Consider the following 24,678-nt stretch of genomic DNA (forward strand, 5'->3'; position numbering starts at 1 on the left):
AGTGCCAAGCCAGACCGGTTGTAAAGACCATTCTATATAATGATCTGTTGTCTTCTTTTTTAGATCCCAGGTGACATCGGTAATTAGCATGGAAAACTGTCTTCTTCATCTTCTGATAATTTTGGCACTTGAATTGGGAGTATTGGTATCTCCTAGCTTGGATTCCAGCGGGTGTCTCACATGGTTCTCGAATCTGCCTTCATTGCATGCAAAGCAGGCTATAAGGCTTGGCTTTTCTCTTGCTACTTCGTTTATTTAATGAGTCACGATATGAAAATCGCCCTTAAAACTATGACTTGCTAGGACCGGGATATATATGATGATGATTTTCAGCAAGCAGGTCCTTTTGTTGGAGCTGTAGGATGTTAATGCCCGGCCGGTTTTTGACATGGCATTTATCTCTTCTAAAGTAGAATTTTTGTGAATCACTCCATTGCTCTATTTTTCGATTATAAGTAATGCTCGAGATTACTCGAACCTTTTAGCAAAACTGATTTTAAAGTGATGTATGAGACTTCTGTTGAGTGCTTCCATTAATTTGTTTATTGCTTACCCACTAATATTTGCGACATTGCTTTACAAGTTTTGTGAAACCAAATCCAGTAACTCAATGTTACTCGTTAAAAATCTCCATTGTTTGTTCTGGTGGGAAATTGATTCAATTTCTCATTTCAATCAGGTTGATCCAAACAGTATTTGCCATTGCAATGGGGACTAAATGCAAGTCCTAGTCCACTTCAATGTATCTTAAAGGAGCCTGTTTTTGAAGACCTAGCTTTGATTTTCAGTTCGTAATCTCTTTATATCAGGTCGATTTCATTTTCGACCTGTGGGTCTGACTAATTATTGGTGCGAGCCTGTTGATCGAAGAACTCGAAGTCAGGAAGAGGAGGAGGAGGGTAGAAATTCCCCCAATTTCAGACGGAGGAGGTCCGTGACAGCGTGCTTGTGTAGGTTGATTGGGCTAAGCGATTGGATAATAGCAAGCGGTGAAGTCGGATTTGAGGCTTCTCGAGGACTCGATGTATTAATTCATTGAGGATATGAGAGAAAGAGATCGTCACTCCTAACCGGCCGTAGGAGCCAAAAGAGCTCGAGCAGGAGGACATGGTCACCGGCAAATTGGAGGAGGAAGTGCCGATGGTACCTGCTGGTGTTTGGATTGGTAAGGTTCTCGACAAAGATGGCGTTAAGCAAGATGAGGTCTGCAATGTCGAGAAGAGGGGTTGTGCGGCGGCAGCGGTGAGGTCTGCAGCTTACGGGTAGAGGAGGAGGTGGCGGCAGCCAAGTAATAGGAGGAGCTTTAATTTTTTTTTTTTTTTTTTTTTTGCAGGTTAGATTTTTGTACGGATCATGTTTTTTCCACTCCTCCTATGGCTTGAATACTCCCTTTCACAAATGTCTTGACCATTGTGTGGCCACAATTTAGCACGTTTCATTTAAACTCTGCTAGAGAGAAGAAAGTGGTTCTTTCCTTTTGCTTTGTTTCCTCTTTTTTTTTTTTTTTTTTTTTCTTTGTGGGTCTCAATTTCTGTATTCTTACCACTTCTCTTCTTGCAGGTGATCCTCTTCTTTCCACGCCTTTGATGTCTCCCAACAATAATGTTGTTTGGTGTAACATTGTGAATTAAGGGCTGGTTAAAAGTTTTCTCATTTTGGTGTGGTTGTAATGCTAAGGATAAAGAGGGAAATAAATTTGTGATATGCAGGGGAACACACGTTTGATCTTTTGATCTGAAAAAGGGGTACTGGGAGTATGTCTGGACAATGTTCTCATTACGGTAAAAGCAAGTGGTTGTTCAGCAATTGTAGGGACCTCACTAAGTTATACTCCAACAGGGAGCCTTGAACTATCATCACTAAAGTCAACAAAGTTTTGGAGTCTCTGACTTTACGAGTAAGGAATGAAAGGCTGTAGTTGCGTAATATGGGAAACCATTGTTCATTTTTTTTTTTTTTTTTAAATTTATAGCAAAGGAAGAGCCATATAAAATATGCTTAGAGATTGGACAACGGGAACCACCCAAGTGCAACGGATAGAGTCATCGAGAGGACAAATTATCCGCCAAAAAAGATATTCTGGGCACACACACAAGAGACGCTCACGACCCCTGTTTTTTTCCATTTTATTACCCTCTTCAATTCACAAAAGTCACCACCAGATTGGTTCTATTCCTATTGATTTTTTTTTTTGAGTTGTTCGTCTGTTCAGATTTAACTTCTTTCATTTTGTCTGTTCTAATCTCATGGGTTAGTTTTAATTAAGCCATAAGTGTGCCAAACTATCACATTTCATTGTTTAAAGCTGAGTCCCAATTGTTATCGATTTGTACGACCATGGCCGCCTCACCTTTATATCCATTGAATCATTAAACACGCTTATCATTGTTGGACAAGCCATTGGTATCGATGTGATGTTTTGATGAAGAATAGGTTATGATTTGTCTTCACTTATTCTTGCTTGAGTAAGTTAAAAATCAAGAGCATTGTTGTTGGTAGACACAAAGGTGTGGAACGAAAAGAAATTCTCGCAAGAGAGTGACGAAGATGAAGGAAAGTGGGACCTCAAGAAAAGAAAAAAGAAAGAAAAATAAAGGAGGGCTGAAACATTGACTATTGAAGCATCCTAAATAGTAGGCCGCATAAGGGTTAATATGGTCAAATTATTAGTCGAATGGAGTGTTTAAACCCAAGGAGCGGAAAAAATGCGGCTCCTTCATAATTATTGGGCCTTTTTCTTTATCTTTTGGCAAGTCAAATGGGTTGGTTTGGGTTGGATGTAGTTTAGATTAGGCATGGGTCATATGAATCATTCAGGAAATAAATGGATTAATGTAAGTTAAATGACTGGATTTAGATCAAACTCATATATGACCTACCTAAACCTAACTCACCCATTTGCCACCCCTTGCCAATACCATCCTTTCGATTCATGGCTCTTGAGACATTTTGCACCATCATTTCTGTTAGAGGAATGATTGTTCAAAAAGTCAAATTTATTGGACGATAGCTAATTTAGTCATAAACTTTTTGATTGTGTTAATTTATTCATTTCAATCAATTTTGATTGAAAATTGCTAATGTGGATGCCAGCCGGCTTACGTGGCATGATCAGACACTAATGCTGGCGTAAAAGATTTTTGATATATATTTTTTAAAATTTTCTAGAATTTTTTATAGTCATTTCTTTTTATCCCTTTACTTTCACCAATGGCTAGTCTTAGGCAAAGGCCAGTCTCTGGCCATCGCTTGAGACCGGCCATTGTGAAAAGAAAAAAGGGCAAAAAAGGAAGGAAAAATTATAAAAATTATAAAAATTTCCAAAAATAATTCACGTCAGTGTTGGTTATGCAATGTAAATGAGCTAGCATTAGTGATTCCTGCCAAAATTAATAAAATGTCAAAAAAGTTATGATTAAATTAGTGCCAAATTTAAGATTGATTTGGCTATTGTTCAAGGGGCGTGGGACATTTTAGATAGTTTTTCCTTCCGTTAAATGATGCATGAATTTCGAAAATGAGAGGTGTATTATTGTGGTTAAATGATTGATTTAAAGAGACCAAGATCCTGAGACGAACCGTTCTTTATCTCCAGGTGCAAGTAATGTAATGAGACGTGACTAGACCGATGGGCTGGCCCCTAATTTTGTGTGTGTCAATGTGCACATCTCCAAACCAAAAAAGTGACCGATTTACATGGTGAAAGGGAGCAAATCAATTCTAGGCACCAATGGCTAATCATCTTGAGAACATGAGTCCTATCATTTGCCTCCACGCACAATGTCGATTCGACCATACAAAAAGGTGGCACTAATTTCGAGATGTAGCTTTCTAAGTGGACCCCTTTGACATTTGTCCTTGACTTTTACCCTTGTGACCACAATAAATTCCTTACGTCTGCACCGAAAATTTTAACTTCTTAATTGAAAAAAAAAATTATACCTAAATATATTATACAAATATCAATTTTGGACATAAAATTTTGACAATTACCAATTTAATGTTAAATTTTTGCACGAAATTTCAATATAATTATTTTGACCATTTTTTGCCTAAATTAGGGTCATTATTGATTATCTTTGTGATATACTGATATATTAGCTAATTCGAATAAAAATTGCCCAAAATGATTATATTGAAATTTCACACAAAAATTTAGAATTAAATAGACTAAATAGGATGGATTGGACAATGTCCTTCATTAATTGTCCATCGTTACTTGTTCTCACAATTTCAAAGATGTATGTACTAATAATCTCTCTTTGATATTTTTCCCATCAAGATATGATTCGAAGAACTTTGAATAGTATGTTTTACCATATAGTGGTCTCATGCGCATTATGGGTATTTTATGCTTGGTTTTAGGAATGAGATTTATACAAAATCTCACATTAACGGTGGTCTTGGGGATTGGAAAAGAAGAGACCACCAAAAAAAAAGAATTCTTCGTCTTGATGCGAATCTATACGAAAACGATGAACCGTACTAATTTGAGCCACATCGTTTATGGTCTTAAGAAAACGAATAAACAAGCAATCTTGACGCGTCGTCTCGGCCATAATTATCTTCAACGGGACATCGTTATCGTTTGCATTCCCCGATATTTATCATTAGCAACCCGATGTGATGCGTTCTTCGACGTAACTAGTATTCCAGAGAGAAACCAGGCGGAGGCTAGGACCCTAATTTTGACGATTCAACGTGCATGCAATCGCAATTCACACGCACAGGGGAGGAAAAGAAGGGGCGGGGGTGGGGTGAAGGGGTCGAGTCAATTGCGGCGGTCGCGGCATGCAATGAAGTGCATGCCGAAGGCTAAAGGTTAAGAAAGGTTGTTGGGAAAGAAAAAACTTAGGTTTCGCAGCAAATGGTCGACAGAAAAATGTCGACGAGCAAAATAAGAACTGCCTTTGTTTTCTCAAGTGTTTGCTGCCGCAATCTGACCCTTGATTTCGCTCTGGCGATTGGATCATCGGATCGGATCAGATTGGTTCGAGCTGACAAGGCTTTCTTATATTAATCCAAGGTTGAACCCACGGATGCGGACGCAGCAAAGTGACTGATTCCGACTCTGCTTCCATTTAAGCCAAGATCAGCCAATCGCAGGTGCCTGCGCTGGTGTTGCTGCAAGTTGGGACAACTCCTTTGGGAGAGAAATCTACTTGGTGATCTTATCCTCATGAATATGAATTTTGACTTAGGTACCAAATTCATCGAACGAAATTACGTGCATATCCCTTGATTTTCTTTTGAACTCGTGGAGGAAAAAAAAGTGACACGGCACATATGCATTTCGGATCTTCTTTTGATGCATGGACATTTGGTTATCATTTTCAATGACACAATCCATAGAAAGATCGTAAATGATTTAACTTTTTTCATCGAAGGCTGAGTACATATAGGCTCTCTAAAAAGGAGAAATTGACAAGATTTATCACCACTTTAGCTACTTTAGTGGCTTGACCGTTTACTAGGGCTTCTAAACCTACCCTTTTTTTTTTTATATGTTTGACAGCGTGTGACTACAATGGTCTAATAGGATAATTTTCTTCTTGAGATCTCTAACTATGTGTTTTAGACCACGAGGGGATAAGAACTTTCCCATTTATACATTGATGTTGGTGAAAGATCAAGGACGGGCATGGGAAGAAACTTATGCACTTCACTTTGAAAGTCTTTCTCGTAGAGGTTCGCTTGATTTTACGCTTCAAATCTTGTTTGTCTGAATTGTTTTGTACGGGCCAGACGGACTGCTAGACTTATGATTAGGTTTAATATCCACTGGGGATAAGATTGTCATTTGAGACTCCATTAAGAAAGAGAGAAATTCTTCTAAGACTAGATAGTGACATAGCAACATATAATATTGCACAAGAACGAGGAGTCCTCTTGTTGTGGGAAGGCAAAATAATAGATTGATCATTACAGAGTAGGACTAAGAACACTGAACTTCTACTATTTCGCTAGCTTACAAGCTGGTATGATGACGCAAGCTAATGATCATAATCGTTGATTAGCTCCTTCATCAGAATGTGGATGAAAGGAGACCAGACCATATGGGTGGTAGCAGGCATCTGTCGTTTCTGCACTTTATGCCTCTCTCTCTCTCTCTCTCCCCACCAAATACCCTCTCCTGTGGCTGATTGGTCCGAAGGCGACCGGGGTGGCATTGGGTGGAGGGACATGACGGCGACGATGGAGGAGGACGAGACAAGGGCAAACGCCGGAGGGGATTTATTTTGTCCTGGAGAGATAGTGGGAGAAGAAAGGCCAAAGAAAAGAAATCTATTTGGGGGTGTCAAACATTTAAAGGAGACGGAAGAAAGGGTGGGGGAAAGAGAAAAAAGACAGATGTTAAGGTTAATGTGATTTTATTAAGGAATGTAGTTTCTTTTGAGGAATGGACGTGGGCGAGCCAAGATAATACAGGAGGCTCTAATCGAAAAGCTAGCTCAAATCTATTTCTAATCAAGAAAATACTCAATTGTATACAACCGGCCTAAGCAATCATGCTCAAGAAAGGAATTGCTTGTCTAGACTCGCCTATTTTGCACTTTGATCAAGGAAAAAGAGAAAAGAAAACCATAATAAAGATCCATAATCTTCAATGGTACTAATCGTTTAGTGGATAATTGGATGGTGAAGGTGCAGATATTTTCTCACTCCTGTAGAAAATACAACAACAAGAATACATGCGGTTAGCTTCTCATGCATTTGCTTGATCGTATCTTTTTTCATAGATAGGTGCATCAACAAGGAAAGCTTGCAAGGCATCATCGTTCTCTCATCAGAGCGTGGATAATATCAGTGAATAATCGGTTTGAGTAGAACCATAAACTTACGAAAGAGATATTTAGAGATTACCTGATTCAGTCGACATCAATCTATCAAAAGAGATGATGACACAGAATGCAGTTCAAAATCAAGGAGCGACGACATGCTGATCTCGGGTTGCATTCGTCCTCGGGACGAGTCCAGTTTAAAAAGCAAGCTAGGCCGTTGGTTGAAAAAGTATGCAGAGAAGCCATAGTTTGATTCAATCCTTGCTAAAAGGAACATGCGGCAGAAATAACGCAATCTGATTCAGAGAACCGAAGCCATTCACGTGCCTTTATTCGGACATGAGCTCAAGATTCACAAATCATCAACTGCACTGATGCTACCGAATATAAACACACCGGCGTGAGTGCAAAAAGTCCACGCATGATTTAGCTCCAATATATAAAACACTGCTCGGGATTTTATGTTCAATAAATCGACTTTTAGAGACATGAAATCTAGAAATGGGTGTCTCCTCCTATAACTTCACGTCCCATTAAGAGCAAGAACAGCCTTTCAGTCAAATCTCCTGAGGTTCAGGAGGAAAAGAAGGAAACTTCAAATCCCCAGATTCATGATGTAGCCAAATTGCTAGCTTCGTTTTAGAGCTTGAGTGAGTAAACATACTCCGTAAAATCACGAACAATGTCAACAGTTGGCATACATGGAAGAAGAAAAATACCGAGTGGTTGTGCTTATGTTCGACTGGGATCTCATGCGAACTTCAAATAATTTTTGTGTATACATGCTATTATAAGGGGGAGGAATAGGACTTATCAGGACGGCAGACAAGTGTGCAACGGAGCGTGCTGATTGACATCGTTGAATCCGAGAGAGCGAGATTTATAAGGATAGAGCACACTGGACGATGGCGAGTCCGAACAAAAGAACCTCCACCTATAACATTGCTTGCTCAAATGAGCATCTCAGGACAGCAGCATCAGAGAGAGCAGAAGGTTTCAGTTGCTAAAGCAACCACGACCAAACTGTTCTGTCCCAGTTCTTGGAGCTAACTGCGGTTGGAATACTCATTTGAGCAAGAAACATTACTAGGAGGACTCCCATAATCTTCACTTCAACCCCTCTCTCTCTCTCTTTCCCTCTCTCTCTCTCCCCTAGGAGCAACACAAATTGATGAGCTCTCACGACCTTGTCTCGTTATATATATAGAAGGCAAGATGGGCGGAGAGATCAGTCGATTTTCGCACAGCTACCCATGTTTACCAATCTGCCCCCAGTTTTTTTCAGCTAGTCAAACGCATCGTCACGGAGGCAGCCCGTTACATTCTCTTTCCCACGACCCAAGAAACATTTTTAGGTCCTGGAGCTCAATCGCTCGTACTGTCCGACGCTCGAATTCTGACCTTTCAAACCGAAAGTTGGTTGATCCCTCGTGAATATGGCCCGTTCTAGGTACGCCAGGTCCAAGGGACTACAGAACCTTTTCTGCCCGTGATTCGAGGCCACGTAAGGCAAGACGAAAGGGGTTTCAAGAATCTCCGGGGTCTCGTTTGTTGACACTTGAAAGTCAGGTTTCCTACGGAAGTAAAAACGCTCCAAAAAAAGTAATAATAAAATAATATATATAAAAAACAAAAATGGAAAAAAGCCTGGGGAGCAGAAAGCGATCGCTAGCTAATGAGCTGAAGGGGAGAATTGTAGGTGCTGGTGGAATGGCAGCTCGAGAGTCAATCTCTCCCTAAAACGCCAACGACCAGACTCGCGAACATCGACCAACCCAATTGAATTTATGGCCTTTTTCTATGCGTCCAGATCCGCCATCCGTCCTAAATGCTTTTACAAAGTTAAACTCCAATGGAGATTCCTTTCCGGCGATCCTTAAGATCGCTTAACCTCACTTCATTTTACCTTCTTTCCCTCTTTTAGGAACCTTTTCCATTTTGATGTTACCGAAGATTGACCCCGAGAGTAGGTATATCTGGCCGCATGCCGACAAAACAGGCGGGCAGCGAAGGGAAGAAAGTCGGGGGAAGTCGATGATGACTCATACTTGGAGATGTGTGGCCGAATTCACTCTCTTATCCTTTGTGGTAAATATACGATATTAATAATGGACCTAACACGTTAGGGCTGAGCGCTACCAAGCAGATTGGCTGTCACAATGAATTGGGAAGTAGACCCAGTTTGGATTTTCGATGCGTTTGCTTATCTGTCCGACTTTATACCTCGTCCTTGACTGCCACTAAATTGCCATTGTTAAAACAATGGAGAACAATCTCTACTAAAACGAACGTACTAAGGTTTAATACACCATTTTCGATGCAAACAAGCATTGTCGTGCCGACATCTTGGTATAAGCTAAAATGAAGCGGAAGGGTATTCTTTTCCTGTTTTGTTAGCGATCAAGTGGTGTCTAAGCCAGAGTGTTTTGCATGAATTATATCATCAGAAAAACAACGCTCCTCATCCGTAACATCAGAACATTTCTTTTCGCGTTCTTTAAAAACATATCTTCTCAATTTAATGATATTTCACTCACGAAACACTACACTTAATGGATTAGGCCACATGTAGCCTTTCAATTAAGGTTACCATCATTATAGTTAAGGTTACAAACATTTGAAGAGAAATGTAGATTAACTACAGCGCCATTATTAGATGAGACTATAATCATACTCGAATGGCTCAAATACTTTTAATGTTTCTTAGCTTCAATTATGCAGATCAATCTCATAATTCTTCACCCACAATGTCTCATTAGACAAGCACTCGATATCATGAAAGAATTTACCAATGTTACCACAAAATTTCATGGCTACAAATTTTTCGGACGCTATTCACGAGCACGAGCATGCCGCACAATTGATTTCATCGCTGAAATCTTCTCCTCGTTATTAGGCATAAAAGACAAAGCCTCAGTTGAAGAATTAAATACATACCAAGCGAAAGTTTGTCCTTCGCCTGAGACGGTCTTCAAAGTCCAAGTTGGATTTTCACTTCTCGATTTCACCTGGTCCGATTTCAACGATTCCTATGGGGACTCCTTTGGAGCCAAGTCAAGCATATCGGCACAACGTGGGCTGAACTGCAACGCACACTTCTCTTGGCATCGTACTCCGTAAATCATATTCAAATTTAAGGCATACTATAATTTCGAACAAGAGGGGATAGCGAAGAACATGCTACGTTGCGGATGCCAAAAGTAGGTGCCGTCAGAGACCTAATTTTCCATCACGTCCTCGCAGATTCTCCTGAGTATTCTTAGAGGACAGCCACATGTTCAATGACAATTGCTAGACCAACTGACATGTCAATCCTGTAGCCAAAAGTAAGATCGGACGATAAAGAATTCGGTCGCAGCAATATTGACGGTACTTAATTCACTCGTTGAAATAAGTCCCCAAGACGAAAATGTTGAAAATTATGTGAATAATGATAGTGTCCTCTCACTTCCCATAGTGCTGAACATCCTGACTAGGTAGAAAAGAAAAAAAGAGAGGGACATTTATTCTCACATTCCTGATTTATGCTTACCACCTATATCAGAAGGCATGATTATATCATGTGTGCAGTTTTTTTTTTTTTTTTTGGTTTTTCCAAATTGAATCAAATCAGGAGAATGGACCGAGCGCCGGTTGGCAACTGTTTTGCGTAGTTATCTACCTCGGCCTCTTAGGATACTCTTGATGTAGTCTAGTCAAAATCAACTTTCGGTTTGGAGATGGCGATTGATCCTTTAACCCTTCGTCTCTCTGTCTGTGTAAAGCGTACGAGGCCATGTAGCATCCTTATCGTCGAGGCATTGATCCGTTCGAATGTGGTTGATCCCGGACTTATAATTAAATAAGATTGACGATTAAGAATGAGATTATCGGGACATAAACGGTACACGGCACCGGAACCAAAAAGATCTTAGTCTTTCGCTTTTGTTTACATTGTGCAGCTTCTCTTTCTTGTTGTTCTTTTCTCAATAACAAGCTTCTCAGATGTTTTACACAATCTCGTCAGTTCACAACAGTACAAGCTAAGGCATTTGTAATATCATCTACTTTAGTCTTTCGGCTAGTACTTTGGACTATATTATGTTGCATCCTAAATTTCCATGATATCTAATATGTTAGCAATATTGTTTTAAATAAAAATAAGATTCATATTTCTTTTCCAAATAGCATTAATAATCTCATGATTCTCTCCCTGTCTCATAGCCATACTCTACTAGTCATTGTAAATTTTCTACTCAAACACCTCTTTTCATTTTCCACCAAGTATATTAATCCACATGCTTTTTTTTTGCCATTACATCTCCACCTAGGATGACATCATTCATGTCATCTCTTGATAAGTCAAATCATTACAAATCAAATAATGATTCTCATCCATACATCGGCGTGGTTGATCATGCTCTCTCCACTTGTTATCTTCATTCAGCTACTCAAATTAAGCCACTTGTCACTCATATAAATAATCCACGTGCACTTAATTTGTGACATTGAGCTTAGCCTATCAAATGACATCATCCATGACAATTTAACTTAACCATGGTTTATGGTAATCAATAAAGGTGAAGATAAGATGAGAAACAAATAAAATCATCCCTTTCCTTCTGTGGAACAAACCAAAAAGATCTCCACCTCTATTTCTTCAAGGTAAACTATTTTTACCCTCCATTCTTCAACAAAGAAAGTCAAGTTTTAACTCAACTTTTCACCAAGTCCAAAGTTTATCTAATCTGTGTTGCTTAAGTTTTTAGTTCCAACCATCAAGTGTCTTACAAGGTAAGTTCATGGACTTCTATTTTCTATCAAACTATTTGTTTTTAAGGAATAAGAGTTGTTAATTGGCATTTTTTATTTTGATTTTAAGGTGATTTAATGCTTTATGTGTTCAAAATTTCATTCAAGGTAAGTGAAACTCTCGGGGCTAAATTGGGTTGATCCACTAAGTTTTCTTGGTCCTTGGTTGACTTTAGCTTAATGTATGAATATTATCATAGATGCATGTTGTACGAGAGATTAATGAATACATGATGAGCTAATAAGAGACAAGACTATGTGTATTAGTGACTTTAGTTAATTTTGGGAGAAGTGCCAAAAAAGTCCTAAACCTTTTAGCTTTGTGCCGATTTAGTCCTAAACATTTTTTGGTGCCGATTTAGTCCTAAACTTTTTACGTTGTACCAATTAAGTCCTTTCCGGCCAATTTTGGCCGGATTTTGCTGATTTGGACGGTCGGTTGACGACGGCCTGATCGGCGCGTGTACAATTTTTAATAATATTTTAAATATTTTTAAATATTTTTTTATTTTTTAAATATTTTTCTCTTTTAATTTTTATTCTTTTCTCTTTTTTTCTGCTCATCTTCCCTCGAGGCCGGGCGGCGAGGGCGAGCCCGCCCGGCTCCTCCTCGCGCCGGATCTCGGCGACGTCGAGCTTCACCGGCGGTGGGCGAGGCTCGACCCTCGCTAGATCCGCGCGGGCGAGCCTCGCCCCCGGTGCGAGGCCGCCCTTCGAGGCTCGCCCTCGCGGGCGAGGGTCAAGCCTCGCCCACGGCCGGCGAGGGCGACCCCCGGCTCCTCCTCGTGCCGGATCGGCGAGGTCGAGCTTCGCCGGCGGTGGGCAAGGCTCGACCCTCGCTAGATCCGGCGGGCAAGCCTCGCCCGCCGGTGCGAGGCCGCCCTCGAGACCTAGGCGGCAAGGCTCGCCCTCGCCGGATCACGGCGAGGGTCGAGCCTCGCCCACGGCCGGCGAGGGCGACCCCCCGGCTCCTCCTCGCGCCGGATCGGCGAGGTCAAACCTCGCCGGCCTTGGGCGAGGCTCGACCCTCGCCGGATCCGACGAGGGCGAGCCTCGCCCACCCGCACGAGGCCGCCCTCGAGGCTCGGGCGGCGAGGCTCGCCCTCGCCGGATCCGGCGAGGGTGAGCCCCGCCGGCTCCTCCTCGCGTCGGATGGCGAGGTGGTCGAGCCTCGCCGTGGTCGAGCCTCGGCGAGGGCGAGCCTCGCCCGCCGGCGCGAGGCCGCCCTCGCCCGACCCGGCGAGGTCGAGACCTCGCCGGCCGTCGCCTCGGCCGGTCGCCTCGCTCAGGCGACCGGCTGGAGGAAGAAGATGAGCAGAAAAAAAAAAAAAAAATAAAAAGAATAAAGAAAAGAATAAAAAAAAAAAAAAAATTCAAAAAAATTAAATACTATTAAAAATTATACATGTCGGCCGATCGAGCCACATCGGTGGTCGGCCCAATCAGAATCCGGTCAAAATTGGCCGGAAAGGACTTAATTGGCACAACGTAAAAATGTTTAGGACTAAATTAGCACCAAAAAAAGGTTTAGGACTAAATCGGCACAAAGCCAAAAGGTTTAGGACTTTTTTGGCACTTTTCCCCCGTTAATTTTGTATCATGGGTGATGACATGTTGATTCCAGATGAGAATGATATTAGTTGAGGTCTACCTGTGCTATTGTTATGAATTCGTTACTAATCACATGAAAATTTGGTCAAGTGATTTCAAGAGGATTTAAAATGATTTTGATGAGCAAAAGTGTTAAAGTTGAAACTATGCATGTAAAAGGGCTAAAATAGTAATTTTACATAATACAAGGGAAAAAATGTAAATTCCAGCGTGTAAATCTCCTGTGAACTGTGGTTTTTATTAGTTAAAATGAGTATTAATTAGTGATACAGATAGATTAATTAAAGAAAATTAGATTAGGCAAAAAAAATATAAGTATTGTGGAATTGGGGCTAATTTGTAATTTCAAAAAGTCAAAGGTCTCATTTTCTTAAACTGGAACTTTTTCAGACACATGTTAAGGATGCTTATGATTGTACGTTCTTAATTAGCTTTACAATTAATTGAGTAATCTAGACAATTTACCCAACTAGTTAAAGTTTGGAGTTAATTGAATAAATATTTTGAAAAGGTGGTTGTTTTGATAGTAAAAAAAAATTGGAAGTTGTGTATAGTGCCAATAAGATAATCTTATGGATCAAATAAAAAAAAAATGGCCTTAGCTAATTGATTTGACTAGTAGAGTTAGATTAAAAAAATGAGATAAATAGTGAAATTTTGAAATCAGAATTATATTGGGTTAATCTTGCAATTTTGTTGAGATGAAATTCTGTATAATTGATGTGAGTATGATGATAAGAGTGATTATAGTCTTGACGTACTCTCGGTGATCAAATTGTAAACTTTAGTTGTAACATTAATTTGGTGTAAAAGTGTCTTTTGTGTAATAGATCTTGTAGGACCAACATACACTTTAGTTTTATTGGCAACTTGGGAATGATTATAAATTTATGTGATGTAAGAATGTTGGAGGCTCTTGGATTGAATTACTTTATGAATAAGAGTAAGTAGATTGCGAATGATAATACATTGATGGTTGGTTTCCATTGGTAATATAAGAAATGCCAAGAGATTAGTATGATATTATTTGCACCATAATTACATGGCAATTATTGTGTAGTAATAATTTGCATGTGATGACACTATATATCAAGTGACAAGTGTTTTATGATAAGAATTTGTGGGTTAATGATGATAAATTGATATTTGATTTTCACTATAGATAGAAAATTGTCAATAGGTCGGTATCATGTTATTTGTAGATGTGGTTATTGAAACATACATGGCAATTGTTATCTTACGATGATTTGTATGTAGATGATGCTATGTGAGAAGACTTTTGCCAAAGCCTATTCATTGGAGGAGCAAATATGCTTGTATAAGTATATGAGTAAATGACTCAAAAGTTAACCAGGTGCTCTAATGTCTAGAATATGTCTCTATAACGTTAAGAGGACATGAACTCTTATGAATTATACACGAAATGATACGACTTGAGTAACTTATGAATATTATGGAATAGTCATCATCGTGCGAATGTACAGTGGTGTATTTATCTTTACTAATGTAGACAACATTTGTGATGGATGGGTTGGCTAAGAGTTGTGGCCAAGATGTGTTTATGTCTCCATTCTACATAAGTTGGTGGTGATGATATTTTGTAAGTCGAGATACCTTGTGAGTCAATATAGGTCATGGCCAATGATGAGTAGGAAATAGATACTTATCTGTGAATATCGGTAAGCTACTTTGTGGTATTTGCGCATCATGAGATTGATACATTCGTTTGTATGCATTTGAGTGTTAAACTGAATGTTAGCTCATGACTTCTATTTTATTCATTGCACGCATGATTATTTCATAACTATATTATATTACGTTGAACAAACCTAATTAATATGCTTTGAAAATGTATGTGAACACTTGTTTTGAATATTTGATCTCTTAGTAGAGGGTAAGTGTTAAAGGAAAATTAACATGGTTGGTTAATGCTTATAACTTTCTTTGCGAGTATGTAGATTATTGATATGTTTGTATATCTACGTTGTGATATGTGCTTACAATATATGAGTTGGTTAACACATTAGATTGGGAGTATATTACAAATACTTAAATTATGCAGAATATGTTGTGCTCCTCAAGTGATTGAACTATTCCATTATGAATATGTAAATAACTAAGAAATATCTTGAATAAATGATTGATTGCAGAATTATAATAATATTTAAATGATACGTGATATTACTTGATAATTGTTACTATAATGTTGGTGTTATGAGGTTGAGTGGTGAATAGATTTTATACTTTAAGCCTAGAGCTTTCATTTACTAAGCTTAGGTTCATCCCAATATACCTTATAGATTAGTTGAGTTCAGAGCTCAAATGCATTAGATTAGTGCTTCGGAAGATCTCTTTTAAGGATTGTATTAGAGTTTCGCAGCGAAAGTAAAGGCATATTTCTATACAAAAGATTTTGGTGCATGTTAGTTAAGGTTAAATTATTCGTACAATTGAGAATAAATTAACTACTCAGTGGATAACTAAAGTGAATTCAAATTATTTATTCATTCAAGATTTAAATTGTATGGAAATTGTTAGGTTGTGACATATTATATGAAGGGTATGAGCCTTAAAAGTCATCCCATGCCAAACCAAGTGTAATCCTTTAATCGAGAATTTAAGCCTATATTTGTTATAAGAAGAACTAAAATAATTGAGAAAATATTGCAAGACGAGCATTTCTAGGATTTCATTTTTTTTTGGTGACTCAGGGAATCCCCGCACAGCCGAAGGTAAACCATTGGGGTGACACCACACACGTGCCACCGGGTAAGTCGCCTAAAAGACTCAAAACTAGCCTTCTTGCAATGAGCTTCGAACACTAGACCTCCTCGATGGAAGTTTAGCGCCTACTCAGCTGAGCCACCGCGGCGGGTGGTATTTCTAGGATGTTTTCATCTCTTTTGTCTCCTTAAAAGACTCTCCAACTACCTTCATGTTTGAATGTGATTATCCATACCATCCAGTCCGAGAGAGAGAGAGACTCAAAAAACCCTATTATAGTGGAAAAGTTCAGAAAAGTTTTAGATTATCTTAACCCGATATTAGATGCAACTCACTTTATGACTCATTCATCATTCATATGACACTCATCGCTAACTTCAAGAAAGGCCTATGGGATGAGAACATAAGATACATCATATATAATCTGCCGGAGTGAATCTTATTTTTTATTTAGATATATGGTAGATGGTGATAAATTTGAATTTTAAAACTTATTTATTTTGTGAAAAATGAATGATTTGAAAAATATTTTTGTAAAAATAAATGATTGTATCTCTTACAATAATGAACGAACAAGAAATTTTTTTTATTGCCCATGAAATTATTTAAACTTAAATTATAGTGGATAATATTTAGAGAAATATTTTCAAAATCATTTATTTTTCCATAAAATAAAGAAGATAAACAGCGCTTTGAAAGTGCTTTTCGAGGTTAACATCTAACTATACATGCGTGCACGATTCCCTAAATCCTAAATGCAAATGGTAGTATTTTAAGAAGCATATAATTTCCAAGCACGGCAAAATAAACTAAAGTTCTTAAAGGTTGGGCGGCGCGATTTAAATAGCACCTACTTGGGTGGTGGAATATAATAATCGAAAGCTGTCAATATAATTGAGATGAGAGCTATCCAGTCATTTTAGCCCTGGCCTGGCAAGTCGGCAGTTCGTAAAACAATCGGTCGTCGTTCCCAATTGAATTTCAGTTTAGGGTCAATTTTTTCAATATGGACTTGAACACTGTTGGTGAGATGGCGCTATAGGGAAGCCTGTACTGTGACCTGTTAATTAAATCGTTGATTCGTACAAGGACAGCTTCTCGCGTGCTGGAATCGATGCGAACGATGGTGAGAGCTCTCCAAATTCCAGTCTGATTAGCTATGAAAACGAAGCAACCTTCTGAGGGCGAGCCGGCCAATCCCAACGACATTTATGACCGATGCTACTGTTCCGGAAAAACAGGTTTTTCTTTTCCCTGCTGTCATGATGGGTACCGAGTTATCCCCACTGATAAGGACGACGCCTCAGCTGAGCTCCATGAGGTCTTGATTTGTTGATGCGTCTCTCAGTCGCGTTCAAATAAACTGGGACCTAAGACATGATGAGAAATAAGGCACTCGAAGAGAATTCGTTGATGTGAGATCGACTCACGGTCCAAAACATGTGGTGCGAAAATCTTGACAAGTAAACAAGGAAACTGGCACAAGCATATCAACTTGCTCATCTTTCTTTCAACATCATTTTTCTATGAAAACATGCGGATGATTCCTTGAGCGCGTCCATGACACCTGTAAATGATTGATGTAAGAATAAAATAAGAGCGAGGTAGCGATTGATAATCGGTTTCTCCTTGATTTGCATGAAACGCATGAGCAATTGGATTTAAAGTAAGTGGATCCAATGACGGTCTCCTTGAATTAGTGCAGCTGTCATGGAGCCCCCTACTAGCGTGTCCATTGGCTGTCACATTGTGCACAAGATGAAAAGACATTGCTTTGTCAATGGACCTGTAAACCATCGATTATCTAGGTTTTACAGTGAAACCTGTAACAATAGACTCGACATTGGCTGTCGCGCATAGCTCATTCACAAGCAGAACATGAATATGGATATAAGTCTAGCCCGAATCAAACTGGCCCTAACGGTGGCCGCCGAATCATTCTCGCTTCCTACGTCACTGAAGAACTCTCACTATGTTAGAGAGCATCTCCCTTGACTTCGCATATTGAAAATGAAAAGCAAAGGCAGAATATAAATCAAAGTCACCGACATCCAAGAGTAGCTCTTCCATCTGCATTTATGGTCGTGTTGGTGCAAAGCTTCTGGAGATCGATGTAACCGATAATGGTGTCCTCAAACACTGCATCCTGCAGTTGAGCTTCGTTGAAGGTAGATGCCGACAAAACGGTATTCTTGAATACAGCTCCTTGAAGGTCTGCTTTCTGGAAATTAACCCTATCTAAAACAGCATTTGAGAAGTCGGTACCTGCATATGGAGAATGGATCAATTCGTGGAAATATACAGTAGTTCCAGGAAAAATGCACCAAGAAAAACCGAGTCAATTAGCAGCAAACAGCTTTCATATAGTGATTGTAGAAGCACACCCGGCAATGATTTTTCATTTTCCCGGACGTCTTGATGGATTGAGATATCCACCATAAGCAAAATGGGCAATAGATGTTTCATGCACTTTCAAAGTTTCACTCTCCAAAGTGAGTTCGCAAATGCCAAGATCAGATTAACAACTAGCAGACATGCAAAGACTAACAAGTCGTTCTGCAATGATTGTATTGGTAATTAGTTGGCACGAAGCATGGGCTGAGTACTTATATTTTGCTTTTATTTGAGAAAGATCATTCTAACATATAAAAAAATGCACCAAACGTTGGGATTGCCGCAGCTTTTCCCTACAAAATGATTCAATCATCTAACTTCAAAAGATGCTTTTTGCTAGAACTTGAAGAGCAGTTTATCACGTGCTCCTGGAATGCAGTAAGTAAAGCCCGTAATATTTCTCTTTCCAACTTGTAATGAGGTCTTAACATCAAAAAGATCTTGCACTTCCATAAACAGTAAGTACGAGCAATAGTCAAAAGAATAAAAAAGTATGAACGGTCATATAAGGTACCTTTCATAATAAGTAAGACCTCCAAGCTGAGAACTTATCATAAGAAGAAATACGGTTAAGAAAATGACACAGTTCCCAAAGTACAGGACAAGGAAGAAGATTACCCTTAAAGCTAGCTCCAACAGCATAAGCTTTTGACATTACCACTTCTGACATGTCTGCACCATCGAATTTAGCATCTGACATGAGTGCTGCCGCCAGTGACTTCCCTTTTAGGTTAGATTTTTCATTTGTATAATCGCAGAAGCGGAGATCTATTGGCTTGTCATAAACACCATTAGCCTGTCCTATTGTGTTGCCAACAAATGCACGTTCACAGCGGTTGGGCTCTGTTGATAAGGGAGGTAACCTCTGCAGCGTAAAAACGCCTTGGATAATGAAATATTATACATTCTGAATGATTTTCATCACATATCCCAGATTGCGATTGTTATGATGGCCACAATGTTTATGAGAAACCTGCTCACAAAGTATTTTGGCTATCTCACATTCACAGGATTTGGTCATTTCATCATGCAGTAAAAGAAAATTGCTTATTGATCGAAATCTGTTTATCTTCTTCATAACTTCCTAAACAATCAAGCTATCGTTGACGCAACTTCACAAGGACTTCTTACCAAATGACAGACATCTTTTTATACAAACATTTTAATGAGTATGTGCCAATGTTCCTCTCTGATAACCAATTCAAAGACAAACGATCAAGATATATAAAGTAAGTTTACTGCTTCAACTGCAAAGAAACATTAGTCTGCCTCTTGCATACCAAAATTAAGAGCTTATTATTCCTTCTCATGGCACCTTTGCTACATAGAATTTCTATTAAAAAGCGAAGCAGAAGTAGCCGTTTTTTTATTAACATACACAGCCCCCTGCATTAAATATCAGATATGCGCTCCTAAAATGTCTCTACCTCTAACTAAAAGAGCCTCATAGAACCTTTTCATCTTAGTTCACCAAACACGAGTAGTCTAACGCAACAATGCACAAAAAAACATTCCTTAGTAGCTGGTTCCACCCAACTATTCTACCTGTGAATTTTTTTACTATTCTCTGTTATGCCAACTGTCGGCAGCAATAACTTGTATCTAGCAACAGCATTGACATCAATTGAATAAAGGGGTGCATCAGATTAATTGCCCTGATGTTGATCGCAAAGCACATTTCTAATTGGTATGAGAAGGAGCTGCAAAGTGGAGTCATTGCGACTTGTGAGGATGCTAAAGCAGATTACATAAGATAACTCAGAGAGGCCATGGCCCCAAACCAAAGCTTCACTCCGGTTTTCAGGTTCCCGATAGCATAGCTAATTGACCAACTTGTTTTATTAGATTTGTCCTCATCCTTGCAATACCACCCGAAAATCAAAGGAGAAAACACTCTTAACGACAGAGTACTTATTAACTAGAAGGCTCCCAACCTGACTAGCAGCAATTACTGGCGAAGCCGCAGTTACGGCCCAAACAGCGAGGACTCCGCAAGCCACATTCCTCAATTCCTTGACACAACACGTGCTTTCCTTGATCTCCCAACCTTCTTTGGAAGCTGCTCCAAGTAAAGACGACATTTTTAGTAGCAATCCCACTCGCCGCGTTCGGATACTATAATCTAAGCTTCTACGCGTCGAATTACAGCCTTCTCCTTTCAATTCGGATCACCTCGACCGAGAGATTAAACGCGAGCGCTCACTCCACTACGGCGAAACGCAATCAAACTTCGCAAAAAAAAAAGAAAAAAAAAGAAATGGGAAAGCGAACCGGAGCGCTGACCGGAGCAGGCGACGCGGATCGGCGAGCGGAGCTCGGAGGCGGGAGAGCGGCGGCGCGTCGGCGGGAGGCGGCGGAGGGAGAGGGCGGTCTGCGAGAGCGGAGCTAAGGAAGTCGCCATTGCCGTGTCGCTGTGCTTTCTCTCTGTCTAATCCCCCTCCTGTGTTTATCCGTTGGTGGTTCTCGAATTCACACGTGGCATGCCACGTAGGACGGCTGCCAGGAAATGAAAATTAAAAAAAAAAAAGGTAACTGGGCTCATGGGCCTGGCCTGGGCCTGGGCCTGGAGAAGGCCGGTCTGAACAAGTCTGATGGGCCCAACGGTCCGACCGTTTGAAACCGTCCGGTCCGGTCATCCGGCACCTGCTTTTGACCGCCTCACACGCTTTACTCCTCTCTCTCTCTCTCTCTCTCTCTCTATCTGCGATTCCGATTTTTCCAGCGACGACGACGACGACGACGACGACGAGGGAGGAGACCAAAGCAGGCGATCGAGACCGTGCGAAGCCGAGATCGATGGACTCCCTGGGCGCGTACATCTCCTACGAGAAGCTGAATGGCGTCGCCTCCTGGGTCGGCACCAGCGTCGCGGCGGCCTTCTTCGCCTCCCTCGAGCGCTGCTCCTGCATCAACCTCTCCACCTCCGAGGACGACGCCGACGACCCCACCGAGGCCCACGACCTCCCCCTCATGCTCTCCTCCGCCACCAACGGCGACCCCAACGACGTCGCCAACCTCCCCGTCTGAGCCCCTGAGCTCCCGATTCCGAGCCGCTCCGGTACAATTCCTGTCGAAATTTCCCCCCGGATCGATCGCCTTTTTGTTTTCTTCTTCTTCTTCTTCTTCTTTCTTTTTGTGTATTTCTTTCGGGCGATATGTGTTCGCTGAATGTGATTAAGTCCTTTTTTTTGGTTTTTTTCTTTTTTTTTGGGGTTCGCTCCTAAGTTAGCGCATTGGCGTGGCTGTATCTGGTCGCGCAATCGTGAATCGTGATCCTTTAGGCTGGATCGAGCGCTCGTGGCTATTCGATTCGCCGGTGGATCGCGCTTGTTAGTGATTTGATTTTGCATCATCAGTATGTCTGGTTTCTTTTCTGTTCGGATTGTACAATGATGAAGCTGTTGTTGATATAATTTCTTCAAAGTCTCGGATTTGAACGTGGTAATGGCAGTTTTGGAGATGGCATAAACGCAAGTTTCGAGCTGTTTCGTTTGACGTATGCTCCGGCAATTGCTTGTACAATGGCTGAAGAAAGATGGATCATAGCCCTTTTTTCGTGGTTTTTCATTCGTTCGATGTGAGCTTCAGGGTCCTTAGTAATGTTTTATTTCGATCATGTGATGTGGTTTTTCTTCAGCCTTTAGAAGGAAAACCGAGTTAGGCCGGGTGAATTGGGTGAGGTAGTGTGACTTTTGGTTTGATAGAAGAAACATAAAAAAGCTGTTAGTCAAGAAGTAGTCGATGAATTCGAATCGAAAGTCATAGCAGCGATGGCGAGAGAGGAGATGGACAAAAAACGGGCATTTTCATTATAGCCTGCAGAGGTGATGATATCGCTGTGGTGGTTTCAGCTTGCATCTGTGTTTTTATCCTTAGTTTTGTTTACCATGCATTCAAACCATTGTAGAGACAGAGTGTAGAGTGAATTGAGCTAACAATCAAGGTATACCCTACCCTCTGCCTCCCTGCATTTTGTATGATACACAAGGGTAGCTTGTAGCTGCTTCTGATGGTTCATTGAATTTAGGCTGCACTTGCTAACCCAATGGTCGATCTTGTCGATTGGCCTCCAGAAATTGTGTGTGGGCAAGTTTCAAGGAACGAGACAAATTTCATGGATTATAGTTGCGTGATTTCTCCTTGCCATCTTCAAATCCATGTCTAGCCTTCTTTCTAGATCGAGGACACAGAGTCATGACCTTATGTGAGGATAAGGTCGTGAATCAGTTTAGTTATTTCTGCTGTCTGCTAATAAAATATGGTTCGGCCAGTATCTAAGCATGGCTGCTCGTTGTTTGGGTAAGCTTATCACGTATTTGGCAAGTTTCATGCTTTCTCTTTAGATCATATCCGTGGAACAATAGCTTAATTCAACTCCGTCGCATCATAATCTTGTGTGTTAATAAATGGGACGACATAATCACTGTGTTAATAAATGGTTTATATCCTTAGTTTTGTTTCTCATGCATTCGGATCATTGTAGAGACAGGGTATACAGTGTCTTGAGTTAATAATCAAGGTATATCCTACCATCTGCCTTCCTGCATGTTGTTTGATACACGAGGGTAGCTCGTAGCTGCTTCTGATGTTCCATTGAATTCAGGCTGCTCTTGCTAATCCAATGATCAATCCAGTCGATTGGCCTCCAGAAAAATGTGCGTGGGCAAATTTCAAAGAACCAGGCAAATTTCACGGATGATAGTTGCCTGATTTCTCTTTGTCATCTTCAAATCCATGTCTGGTTTCTTTTCCGTTCGGATTGTACAATGATGAAGCTGGTGTTTATATAATCTCTTCAAAGTCTCGGATTTGAACGTGGTAATGGCGATTTTGGGGATGGCATAAACGCAACTTTCGAGCTGTTTCGTTTGACGTATGCTCCGGCAATTGCTTGTGCAACGGCCGAAGAAAGATGGATGATAGCCCTTTTTTCGTGGTTTTTCATTCGTTCGATTTGAGCTTCAGGGTCCTTAGTAATGTTTTATTTCGATCATGTGATGTGGTTTTTCTTCAGCCTTTAGAAAGAAAACCGAGTTAGGATGAGCGAATCAGGAGAGGTAGTGTTGCTTTTGGTTTGATAGAAGAAACATATAAAAGCTGTTAGTCATGGAGCAGTCGATGCATTTGAATCGGAAGTCGTAGCAGAGATGGCGAGAGAGGGGATGGACAAAAAATGGGCATTTTCGTTATAGCCTGCGGAGCAGATGATAATGCTGCGGTGGTTTTAGCTTGTATCTATATCCTTAGTTTTGTTTACCATGCATTCAGATCATTGTAGAGACAAGAGTATGTGGTGTCTCGAGTAAACTAACAATCAAGGTATACCCTACCCTCTGCCTCCTGCATTTTGTATGATGCACAAGGGTAGCTCGTAGCTGCTTCTGATGGTTCATTGAATTTAGGCTGCACTTGCTAACCCAATGGTTGATCTTGTCGATTGGCCTCCAGAAATTGTGTGTGGGCAAGTTTCAAGGAACGAGACAAATTTCATGGATTATAGTTGCGTGATTTCTCCTTGCCATCTTCAAATCCATGTCTAGCCTTCTTTCTAGATCGAGGACACAGAGTCATGACCTTATGTGAGGATAAGGTCATGTGAATCAGTTTAGTTATTTCTGCTGTCTGCTAATAAAATATGGTTCAGCCAGTATCGAAGCGTGGCTGCTCATTGTTCAGGTAAGCTTATCATGTATTTGGCAAGTTTTATGCTTCTCTTTAGATCATATATGTGGAACAATAGCTTAATTCAACACCGTCACAGCATAATCTTGTGTGTTAATAAATGGGACGGCATAATCACTGTGTTAATAAATGGTTTCAGTTTGCATTTATATCCTTAGTTTTGTTTATCATGCATTCGGATCATTGTAGAGACAGGGTGTACAGTGTCTTGAGTTAATAATCAAGGTATATCCTACCATCTGCCTCCCTGCATGTACACAAGGGTAGCTCGTAGCTGCTTCTGATGTTCCATTGAATTCAGGCTGCTCTTGCTAATCCAATGGTCGATCATGTCGATTGGCCTCCAGAAAAATGTGTGGGCAAATTTCGAGGAATCAGACAAATTTCACGGATGATAGTTGCCTGATTTCTGTGTCATCTTCAAATCCATGTCTACCCTTCTTTCTAGATACAAGACAGTCAGCCATGACCTTATGCGAGGATAGGACAAGGTCATGTGAGTCAGTTTAGTTATTTCCGCTGTCTACTAATGGCATATTGGCTGCTTCTTGTTTGGGTAAAGCTTATCACGTATTTGGAAGGTTTTTTTCTTTCTCTTTAGATCATATCCGTGGAACAATAGCTTCATTCAACACTGTCGCAGCATAATCTGTGTTAACAAATGGGACACCTTAACGAGTGTCCCGAGGACACT

General features: G+C 40.4%; 1 protein-coding gene and 2 long non-coding RNA genes across 4 annotated transcripts; 1 reads left to right on the top strand and 2 right to left on the bottom strand.

Annotated features, from left to right (window-relative positions):
* Positions 1 to 6,354: 6,354 nt before the first annotated feature.
* Positions 6,355 to 8,301, bottom strand: LOC108956190. The gene is made up of 2 exons (XR_001982306.2): positions 6,865 to 8,301; positions 6,355 to 6,665 (listed from the first exon to the last, which is right to left on the bottom strand). It is a non-coding gene; the product is annotated as an uncharacterized LOC108956190 (long non-coding RNA).
* Positions 8,302 to 17,677: 9,376 nt separating this feature from the next.
* Positions 17,678 to 20,727, bottom strand: LOC104424527 (thylakoid lumenal 17.4 kDa protein, chloroplastic). 2 transcript variants are annotated; one of them, XM_010036988.2, is made up of 4 exons: positions 20,586 to 20,727; positions 20,237 to 20,361; positions 18,921 to 19,167; positions 17,678 to 18,173 (listed from the first exon to the last, which is right to left on the bottom strand). In XM_010036988.2, exons 1-4 carry the CDS (start codon positions 20,701 to 20,703, stop codon positions 17,950 to 17,952), a joined length of 714 nt encoding a protein of 237 aa, XP_010035290.1. In that variant the 5' UTR covers positions 20,704 to 20,727; the 3' UTR covers positions 17,678 to 17,949. The 2 variants fall into 2 exon arrangements, with proteins under 2 accessions (XP_010035290.1, XP_010035289.1); XM_010036987.2 differs by having other exon boundaries at positions 20,574 to 20,727.
* A 244-nt stretch (positions 20,728 to 20,971) lies between these two features.
* Positions 20,972 to 21,771, top strand: LOC104424528. Its single transcript, XR_001982517.2, has one exon. It is a non-coding gene; the product is annotated as an uncharacterized LOC104424528 (long non-coding RNA).
* Positions 21,772 to 24,678: the final 2,907 nt, after the last annotated feature.

Source organism: Eucalyptus grandis, chromosome 11 (genome assembly GCF_016545825.1).
Source record: "Eucalyptus grandis isolate ANBG69807.140 chromosome 11, ASM1654582v1, whole genome shotgun sequence".
NCBI lineage: Eukaryota > Viridiplantae > Streptophyta > Magnoliopsida > Myrtales > Myrtaceae > Eucalyptus > Eucalyptus grandis.

What these genes read in the sequence shown, in the direction of transcription:
- LOC104424527 (XM_010036987.2), bottom strand. Translation starts at nt 20,703, where the DNA reads ATGGCGACTTCCTTAGCTCCGCTCTCGCAGACCGCCCTCTCCCTCCGC. An exon ending in CTGCTCCGGTCAGCGCTCCG is followed by an intron (nt 20,362 to 20,573) that starts GTTCGCTTTCCC and finishes TACTTGGAGCAG; the next exon opens with CTTCCAAAGAAGGTTGGGAG. An exon ending in CAGTAATTGCTGCTAGTCAG is followed by an intron (nt 19,168 to 20,236) that starts GTTGGGAGCCTT and finishes TTTACGCTGCAG; the next exon opens with AGGTTACCTCCCTTATCAAC.